Below are 10,352 nucleotides of genomic sequence, written 5' to 3'. Positions count from 1 at the left end.
AGAGGTACGGGGCTATGTTGATGCTGATCTAGCTGGAGACATTGATACTAGAAGAAGTACTACAGGTTATATTTACACTATTGGTGGCACTGCAGTATCATGGGGCTCTAATCTGCAGAAGACAGTTTCGTTGTCTACTACAGAAGCTGAGTACATAGCAGTATCAGAGGCTGCAAAGGAGATGATATGGCTACAGGGCTTCTTGAAAGAATTAGGCAAGAAGGATCAGATGGGCGTACTCTACAGTGACAATCAGAGCGCTATATTCCTTGCCAGGAATCCAGCATTTCAGTCCAGGACAAAGCACATTCAGATCAGGTATCACTTCATAAGATCACTGTTGGATGACGGACAGTTGATGCTTGAGAAAATTTGTGGAAGCCAGAACCCTGCTGATATGTTGACAAAGGGAGTTACTCTGGAGAAACTGAAGTTGTGCGTAGCTTCAGTTGGTCTTCTAGCTTGAAGATAGGGCCTTGAGTTGCAGAGGTGGAGTATGATAACACCGCCAGTGGAGGATGTTAGTTTGAGGAAGAAGACATTGCAGTCTGTGTACAGGTCTCCAAGTGGGAGATTTGTTGAGTGTGGAGCCCAGTTATAATATAATAAATATATATGCTTTTTTTTGCCATTTCTGTAACTACTCCCGCCTATTTGCTTGTGCCTAAGGAAGGTGGGTCCCGCCACCATTAAAGAAGGAAAGGAAGTTACATTTGATAAAAAAGTGCAACTTGCAGGTGGTTATTTTTTAAGTGGTTTTATTTTCTCTTCACGTAATATGCTGGAATGGTTTTTTTTTCTTGGCTTCTTGGATAGAACTTCAAGTGTAAAGAAAAGCAAGATTCGGCTCTCCCTCATTCTTCCTCTGTTCTGCGTTGGTTTGCTGGTGAAGGAAGTATCGCAAAGCACAGGGAAGAAGACTTACGGGTTGAAGGATACGAATCAGTAGAATCGCAAGGTGTGCTCTTCGGTGTATCTCGGTGTAGAGAAAAGAAGAGAGTGAGAGAGTGAGACTTTCTCCTGCAATTATTATTGTGTTCAAACGGTGTAAATTCCTCAATTAGTAAAATCCTCTGCAACTCCGTGGATGTAGGCAATTTGCCGAACCACGTAAATCTGTGTGTGTTCTTTTCTGGTGTGATTTTTCTCGTGTCATTTTATTTTTTCACTTCGTCGTCGATCGTTTTAAATTTCAAAGTTACCACAACACAAACACCTTAATGAAAATTTCTTTCACAGCAATTCTGAATACAGAATAAATTATAATCATGGTTCTGAACATATTTACTGCAAGATAACCTAGAAGAATCTCAAGAACATAAATAAAAAAGAAAATATTTTTAAAAAATAACTAGATAAACAAGCCCAATGCTTGAAACAGAAGAATGGTTAACTAGTAAAGATTATCCGGAACACTTAAAAGTTGGACTTGCATACATCAATCAAAAGATGAGTGGCATTGTTCTTATGGAGCATGTTTCCATCTTCTGTGTATTGTGGCGTATGGTGGGGTGAAATCATCGAATTTGAGGAAGGAATTGTAATTCCTCCCCCTCCTCTAATTTCTGGCTATGGTCGCAACCCATCGGCCCCTGCCGTCATCAACGCCATCCATTGGCAGCAGCCCACCACAAACCACAAATTATTACATTAGTTTAACTTTACTTCAATCCAAACACAAAAAAGTAATTATGTGCATTTGTTTTATACACAACCAAATAACTCTAAAACATTTCTCATAAATTGCATTTCAATTACATCATATTCCAATTTAGCAAACTAAATAGCACCAAAATGTATTCCATCTTTTCATTTAAACCTCTAATAAGTATATATGCATATTCCGGAAGCTGAAAATATACTTTTTAAATTTGCGAGTTGGATAAGCTCTAAGGCGGATGGAAGTTAGAATGATGATATACGTGTTAAGTGAAAACAATGCGAAAATGAAGAAACTCACATAGTGAAAGAGAGATTTCACTAGCACTAGATGAGAGAAAGAAAATAGGATAGGAGTTACAAATCACACTTCTCAATATATATCTTTCATAAACCCTAAGTACCTTTTATAGAAAGGACTCGGGCATACAAGTAAAGCCAAAAGTCCAAATTACCCATAATTACAATAATAATCATAAATAAAATAATCTCCATCTCATCTCTTACTTCCAAATGACTGAGAGATGACCAAATGAGCTTCAAACTCCACTATCGCTGCACCAAGAAGGTTGCCTACGTATCCCACTCCTGAAGGGATCAAATCTCATGTACTTTTTCAACATGCCCAACTGGGCAATCAATCCTGAACTCGTATGTTCACCAGACTCCTGTAATATGTGAACTTCTGGATTAGTAATATCTTTGTGAGGATGTATGCTAGATTTTCTTTTATATTTATCTTCTTCAACAAAATTTTGTACTCATCAATCAAGTCTCGAACAAAGTGGTACCTCAAATCAATGTGTTTGACAAGAGCATGATGAGTGGGATTTGTGGCCAATAATATCTGATTATCACAGAAAAACGTCAGAAACTTCTGATCAACTCCCAAGTCATCCAATAGAACCTACATCCATATCGCTTCCTTCATGGTCCCTGTGATTTGTCATGCATTCGACTTTCGTAGTAAACAAAGAAATAATAGACTGAAGAACTGACTGGACCTTGTCAATATGAATAAATAGCAAATCATAGATCTTCGTTTATCCATATTATATGCATGGTCTAAGTCCGTGTAACCTACACATAAATCTGCAATTAATGAGTCTCTTAAATACCAAGTCAACATCAACTGTACCATTCAGTCTCATAATACTCTTCACAATATGTCAATATTTTTTCTGGCATTATGAATGAATCTACTCACAACACCAACTACATGTGCAATATCTCATCTAGTACAAACTATGACATACATCAGACTGTCCACTGCACTAGCATAAGGAACTCATCAGTTCGCATATATTTCCTTTCATGATCATCTTTAGAACATTAATCTAAACTCAACTGAAATTGAGATATAATAGGTAAACTCGTCGTCTTATTAGAGTCACCAACCTCAATTTTTTCAGGATCTACCAAACATAAGTTCCTTGGGAAAGCCAAATCTTTTCAACAGTTTTTCCCTGAAAATCTCCATGCCAAGAATTCTGCGAGCATCACTCAACTTCATTTCAAAACGTTAGGATAGTTAATTTTCATCTTATCAACTTCAATATAGATAGCAAGATGCAATCAACATATCATCAACATATAGAAGCAAGTAAATGAACTCATCATTTGCCAATTTCTTGAAAAATGCATCACGATCATACTGACTCCTCGTGTACACATGAACTGGCCAAAATTTTTATACCACTATTATGACGACTGCTTTAACTCATATAAAAACTTGTTTAGTTTGCAAACCAAGAGTGTGTTTGCAATAGCTTGTGTTTATCCAGATAAACAGTTTATCCTGAAACGCGACCCGTAAGGTTCGACACGCGACTTGCGTTTAGTGTAAAAACCCAACCACGTTTTCAGATAAGTTGTCGAAACGTGTTTTCCAAACGGTGAGGCGGCGTTCGCACTTATAAGCTGCCCAACAAGGACCCTAGGTCTTTTGATGCTCCATATCCAGGCAATTGTATCAAGTAGATCTCTTGCAATTTCCCATGTTGAAATGCAATCTTCACATGAAGCTGTTTCAAGACCGTATTGTGCAACAAGTGCTAAGTTAAAAATAATTGAGGGAAGCTTGACCACTGAGGAGAACACCTCATCATAATCAATCATTTCTCGTTGCGGAAAGTCTTTCGCCACTAATCTTACCTTGCATCGCACATCAGCTCCACAAGATCCTTCCTTCTTTACCATACATCCAATTGCACCTGATAGTATTCATTTTAGGAGGAAGTTTCACCAACTTCCAAGTATCATTCTTCCGAAGAGCATTGTTGCTCTATAAAGATCACAACATGGGCTCTCCATTTCTTTGTAGTGACAAAGAATTTCGGCCTATGTAGTTGAAAGTGCAAATGCAATGTGATCTCACAACAAAGCTTATCTTAGGACATTGTGGTGTCTGACCTTACTCCTAGCAATAGATTCCTAAGCAGGAATCCCATCTTCTTAGCACTATTAGCATAGACCACCTGAACTGCAACTGAATCAGATATCTAAGTTGGAGTAGACGAACTCTGTGAAACAAAAAGAGTTACAACAAACTCCAACTCATGTCGTATATTTGTGATCCTAGTAAAAAACTCTATCTGTTTTGAGTCTCAATTTTTCAACAAGCTTGTCTCGTGGAATGTAACATCTCTGTTAATGACAATCTTCCTTTCTGACTGATTATACAGCTTGAAGCCTTTGACTTCATGCCTGAAGCCAATGAAAATCGCCTGCTTTGCTTGTGATTCAAGTTTATCATTCTGTACGTGGTGGAAAGCTGGACAGCCAAACACTCTCATGTGCTCATAATTTTTAGTAGAATGCCCTGACCATATCTCCTTTGGGGTTTTCTTCCCAATAGCTTCAAAACGTGGACAGTTCACCAAGTGACAGACATATTCTATGGTCTCGGCCCAATAGACTCTATCCAACCCAGCAATGGATAAAATATACTGAACTTTCTCTACCAAAGGCCGGTCCATCCTCTCTGCCACATTGTTATGCTCTGGTGTCTCTGAACAGTGAAGCGTTGCTCTATCCCAAGTCCCCAGCACTATTGCAAAAACATCTGAAGTGTTCACGTCATTGTTGATCTGATACACCAAATCTTCTTACCAATCCGAGTCTCAATATACTTTTTCTAAGTTATAAAAATCTTCAACACTTCATTTTTGCACTTCATGGTGTACACCCAAACACACCAAAAGTAATCATCAATAAAAGAGACAAAATAGCTTCGCCCATTGAATGATGTTGTCTTTGTCGAAACCCAAACATCTATGTGAATAATACTCTAAAATACATTTTATACTGTGAATGTCAGTCTCAAAAGATATTCGTGTTTTCTTGTCAAATACACAATGTTCACAGAAATCATGTTTGCAGGTGCTCGCTCTTTTGATCAATCATTTCTTCACCAAAGCCTAAAGTGAAGTCTCTCCAGCATGAGCTAGCCGCATATGCCACAACAAACTGACGTCAGAAGAATTATCAGCAAGCAGGAACAACTATTCCAGTCACCGTACTACACTTAAGATAGTAAAGAATGTGATTATGAACTTCCTTCATAAAACAATTGAACCACAGCATATCCTCAGAACTCATGTCTCAATAACTACCTTATAGCGCTTGAACTCTAAAGCCCCACTTGATAGCAAATTCTTCATAATATCTGGAACATGTTTAACATCGGTCAACTCTCCCAAAATATCATCAAGCATCCTGATAGAGATACTACCTACACCAATAATACGACAAGCTTGATCGTTGCCAAAAGTCACTACACCAATATTCAACTCTTTATACGCACAGAAACACTATCGATGGGGATAAAAATGAGAGGTAACACCTGTATCTAGAATCCAGTACAAATCATCTTTAAACAAAATTGTGAGAAACTGCAGATAACGATACATCTAAATCCGTCTCTTAACATCTTTCAATGCTGATATTGGCTTTTTCCCCAGATGCAACTTCTTTTCTATTCTCCTTCAGTTTCAGATAATATTTCTTCCAATGATCAGTCTCTAAACAGAAAACTCACTGATAAAGATACTCCCTATACCAATATTACGACAAGCATGATCGTTGTCCATAATCACTGTACTAATAGTATCATAAAGCATCCTGATAAAGACTCCTTATACCAATAATACGACAAGTTTCATCATTGTTTATAGTTACTGCACTACTATCCGGCTCCTTACACGTACAGAACCACCCTCGATGTGAAAAATATGTAGTAGCACATGTATCCAGAATCTAACACGAATCATTTGTAAACAAACTGTGAGAAACTACACATAAAGATACATATGAATCAGCCTCTTCACATCATTTCACACTGATATTAGCTTTCACCCCAGACAAAACTTCTTTTCCCTTCTCCAGTTTCAAACAATTTTTCTTCCAATGATTAGTCTTTAAACAACAAAACATATTGATTTTTCCCAAAATTGCCCACGAGACTTACCCCGCTTTTGAAAAGTATCGATGCTGCCACCTTTTTTTGCTTAATTCTTCTTCTTCTCAGATTTGCCACGTTGTAATGTAAGTGCCTCAGCTGACTCTCACCTTTACGGAGTCTTGGTCACTTCCATGCAACTCATGAACTAATAGCGTTATAGTCACTTCATCATAATTCAAGATCTTCACATGAATGAGTGTTATAGTGAAGTTTTTGTACTCATCTAAAAATAAATTCAACAAAATGAGAGTTTTATCTTCATCTCCAACCTCCTCTTCCTAATTTAACAAACCTGCCAACAATTTTGTGAAGTCATTTAAGTGCTCATCAATAGTAATCCCGTCTCATGTGAAATTTATAGAATCAACACTTTATATGAAAATTATTCTCCACATTCTTCGTGAGATATTTGTTCTATAACATCCTCTACAATTTTTCTACAGAAATCCATCATCACTCCATATTTGATCTCTTGGGTCAAACAACTTCAGATCAAGCCACAAGCACTCTAACATCTCTTCAGGATATTCCTCGTTATCCAAAATTACCTCCAGATTCATGGAATATAATGCATCCATCACCTCACATCGTCATATGCCAAAGTTTCATTTATTATCAAAATTTATCAGATTAATTTTGACAGCGAGTGTAACCATTTAATTAATCGACTTTTCCACGGTCATAATGGATGTTAAAGAACCTAACATCGTGTTATCATTCATGACCACCACTATTGGAATCTTTTTCAAAAAAAAAAAATCCCTCTAGTAAAATATTTAAAAAGAAGAGAAGATTAGAAAAAATACTTGACAAAAAGAAAAAAATACAAGCAATCACCTGAAAAAAAAAGATAATTTTCAAAAATTAAAAATTCCCTTTTATTCTCTTTCCTAAAATTCCTTTTTTTTCTTTCCCAAAAGTCAGAACCAAATTTAAAAAAAATTCGCTCTTCAAAAAATTACTTTTTTCCTATATTTCTATAATCAAATTTTCCCTTTCCAAAGCTTTATTTTTGCTTTCTCTATTGAGAATTGAAATTACCGATTCTCCTACTTAGATATCTCTTCTTTGTCAAAAGCTTTCTAAAATAAGTTTCCTTAATTTGTGTTATGCCAAGCTTCCCTTCTTCACATGAAATGCATCCATCTGCACAAACCTTCAGTCGAACTGCGCGCCTATCTCCAAAACCGTTGGACCACCGCCGGAGCCACTGAACCTCCGAATATACCAGCAAAGCACGTCGGACCATGACTTGCAAAAAACTCTAGCAACACTTATTGTTGAAGTCGAAGCACACTCAGATCACGATTTCAAAGCTCTGATAATAATTGTTATGCAAAAAACAATGTGAAAAGAAAACAATTCAGAAAACAATTAAACACAAAAGATTTACGTTATTTAGTGTTAAATTGATTCGTCTACGTCCACGATGAGGGAGATTTCACTAGCACCAAATGGAAGAAAGAAAAATGCTAGTAGTCACAAATTCAATTCAAGCCATATATCTCTCACAAGCCCTAAGCCTCTTTTATAGACGATGGCTAGTGCATACAAGTAAATAAAGCCAAAAGAATTACCTCTAATTACAACAAAAGTCATAAATGCAACAGTATATTCCATGAAATTGGAAAGTAATTAGTAGTTCCCCCCTACAATAATATAAAGTTAATATTTTTGCTGGATTCGATAGTTTTTTGTAAATGTTAGACCAACCCAGCATCAAAATTAAAGGAAATCAAAGATGAAAAGTTGGAAATTATTAAGAAAATGGAACAGCCGAACAGAGCGCATAAAATCAGAACAAATGTATCCATCATCCAACAGATTGGCTTACTGGTTTAGTTGCTCCCAAGGAGTGCTTCACAGCTTCACCAGTAGCTTTATTCACAAGAGCAAATGCGGGGAAACCCTCTTTATCCTTTATCTTCGTGCTGTATTTGAGGTCCTTAATCCAGTGCTGCATTTTTAAAAAGGAAAACAAAACTCATCATTCATTAAACATAAGTATAGTAAGTTTATCAGATAACCTGATAACAATCTAAAATAAATTACAAAAGCAATTCAATCAAAAGAAACTAATTAAAAGAAAAAATGCTCCGTAAGAACTCCAAGAAAAAGCAAATTACGTGGTAGATCGACCAGATCACAACAAAACTGATGAACGTCGAGACGATCTCCAAAAATCCACACTTTGCAGACAAATAGCATAGAAGCCCCACAAAAATTAGGGCAGAGAACGAAAGCCCTAAAAAAAAAAAACTAAACCCCCTACCTGGCGTTTATCACTGGGATTCTTCAACTCGAGAATGACTTTCCCGTCCCTTATCGAAAGCGAGTAGTTCTCCTCCGCCTTGGTATATATCCTCACCGTCGGCAACTGATTCAATGCTCCACCATCCCAACTTTCATGACTTACCTGTTCAGCGTATCCTGGGTGATAGCCATACGGAGTCTCGTGAGCAACATGCTGGACTGGAGCTCCCGCGAACGGACGAGAGTACGGAGGCGCAACGTCTGCCCCAATTAAAGAAGGAGGCGGGGCGTATCCTAGACCTGGTTCATGCGACACGTGGTGAGCTGAATCGCCGGCGAACGGCGGAGGGGGATTGTAGCCTCGATCGTGAGACGTGTGTTGGACTCCAGGTGGGGGGTAAACGTGTTGTACGCCAGGCGGCGGGGCGTAGCTTCGATCATGGTGAGTTGAGCTGCCGGAGAAAGGAGGAGGGGGGTCGTAGCCTCGATCATGGGAAACGTGCTGGACGCCAGGAGGGGGGTAGACGCCGGCGTGCTGGTGTCGACGGCTATCTTCCTCGTCATCATCGCCGTGGTGGTGGTGGGGGTGGGGGGGGTGGTGGTGGTGGCCGTGGCTGTGGCCGTGGCCGAAGGGGAATTCCATTTTGGCTGTTAGAGGAATGTAGTCGGACTGTCGGAGAGGAATGGAGCTGTACAGTGAATATGACGCCGTTAGTTGGTTTTGTAGGTGCCTCGTGAATTTGACGACACGTGCAAAAATTGTTTGGTGCTTTCCACGTGTAGCGCTCCGAAATCGGTTTCTTAATGGCCCACTAATGTTAAAATTTTGAATTGGGCCGTTTATTGTTCTAAAATGGATTCAATTCTTACTCTTAGCTTAGTTAGAGGATAGTTGGAGGAAAAAATATTACATTGGAAGAAGTTTTGATGCATTTAGAGTCTAATGGTAGAGCGTCACGTGTCAAGTGGGTTCCATCATTTTTAACACGGGACGATACCGGTGTATTATGATGAAGTCCACTTGACACGTAGCACCCTACCATTAAACTTCGAATGCAAACTGTGTTAGGAGTTCATGTAATATTCAAACAAGCAAGTGGAGTTAGAGTTAAAATTTTAGATCGAATTTTTTTAAGCTGATTTTGAGCTTATTCCGCTAGACTCGCCATCGAAACATTAACGCTCAATATAATATTTTCTCATAAAATAATGATAACTTCTCATGATTGGTGGTATTAATTTTATTATTTTTTTATTTTTTTTATTAAAAATTATACTTATTTAAGTTTTTTTCACATATTTTTTATTTTTTTTATTAAAAATTATACTTTTATCATTCATCAACTAAAGATAAAAGCAAATAAAAGTTCAAAAATCAATCCCTGGTGTTATGGAAGATTTCAAAAGCAGAGATGTTTTTCTTAAATTGGTTTCATTTTTTTCTATTAGTTTGGTCAAAGGAGTTGTAGTTTGAATGATTCTAACAGTGCCACGCAGAAGTCTGAACACGTTATCTGATCATATTTTTTATGCTATCTTGAAGCTCCTAATTGTCTTGTCATTTGTTTTGGTTGGATTGAATTTTGGAGATGAAAGAAGGCTACCGCAGACAAAAAGCTAAATTATATTTATTTTTTATTTCCAACTATCTATGATCAAATAAATACTAAGAGATTCTCAAATGATTCTATGAATTCATTGAGAAGGATAGTGGATTTTAAGTAGATTAGTAGTAAATGAGCAATATCTTTAGCCATTGGCAATAATTAGAAGATAAATTTTAAAAATTTTTGCTAAATAAATATTAAGCTTAGATTATGGGTGAAACTTCAGTTGAGTGTGAATTTTCATTTGAATCTCATTTAACCCGATAATATGATGAGTAATTTTGATAAATCATATGTTTAATGTGTGTCAATGTGCTCGCTTGAGAAAGTTGAGAGAATTATTGCCTAAATATTTGTCTATTGAGACTGCT

General features: G+C 37.4%; 1 protein-coding gene across 1 annotated transcript in view; it reads right to left on the bottom strand.

The window, feature by feature from the left end:
* Positions 1-9,093, bottom strand: part of LOC110039341 (ricin B-like lectin R40G3) — a 30,876-nt gene extending 21,783 nt beyond the window's left edge. The window contains exons 1-2 of the mRNA XM_020744374.1: positions 8,394-9,093; positions 7,956-8,078 (exon numbers count right to left, since the gene is read on the bottom strand). Of these exons, the coding sequence (XP_020600033.1) occupies positions 7,956-8,078; positions 8,394-9,017 (747 nt within the window). The 5' untranslated portion in view covers positions 9,018-9,093. The remainder of the gene's footprint in view (positions 1-7,955; positions 8,079-8,393) is intronic.
* Between the last annotated feature and the right edge of the window lie 1,259 nt (positions 9,094-10,352).

The sequence above is a fragment of the Phalaenopsis equestris genome, unplaced genomic scaffold, assembly GCF_001263595.1.
Source record: "Phalaenopsis equestris unplaced genomic scaffold, ASM126359v1 Scaffold000002, whole genome shotgun sequence".
Classification (NCBI taxonomy): Eukaryota; Viridiplantae; Streptophyta; class Magnoliopsida; order Asparagales; family Orchidaceae; genus Phalaenopsis; species Phalaenopsis equestris.
The sequence above is the reverse complement of the archived record's forward strand: the minus strand, read 5'-3'. Positions and strand labels throughout refer to the sequence as shown.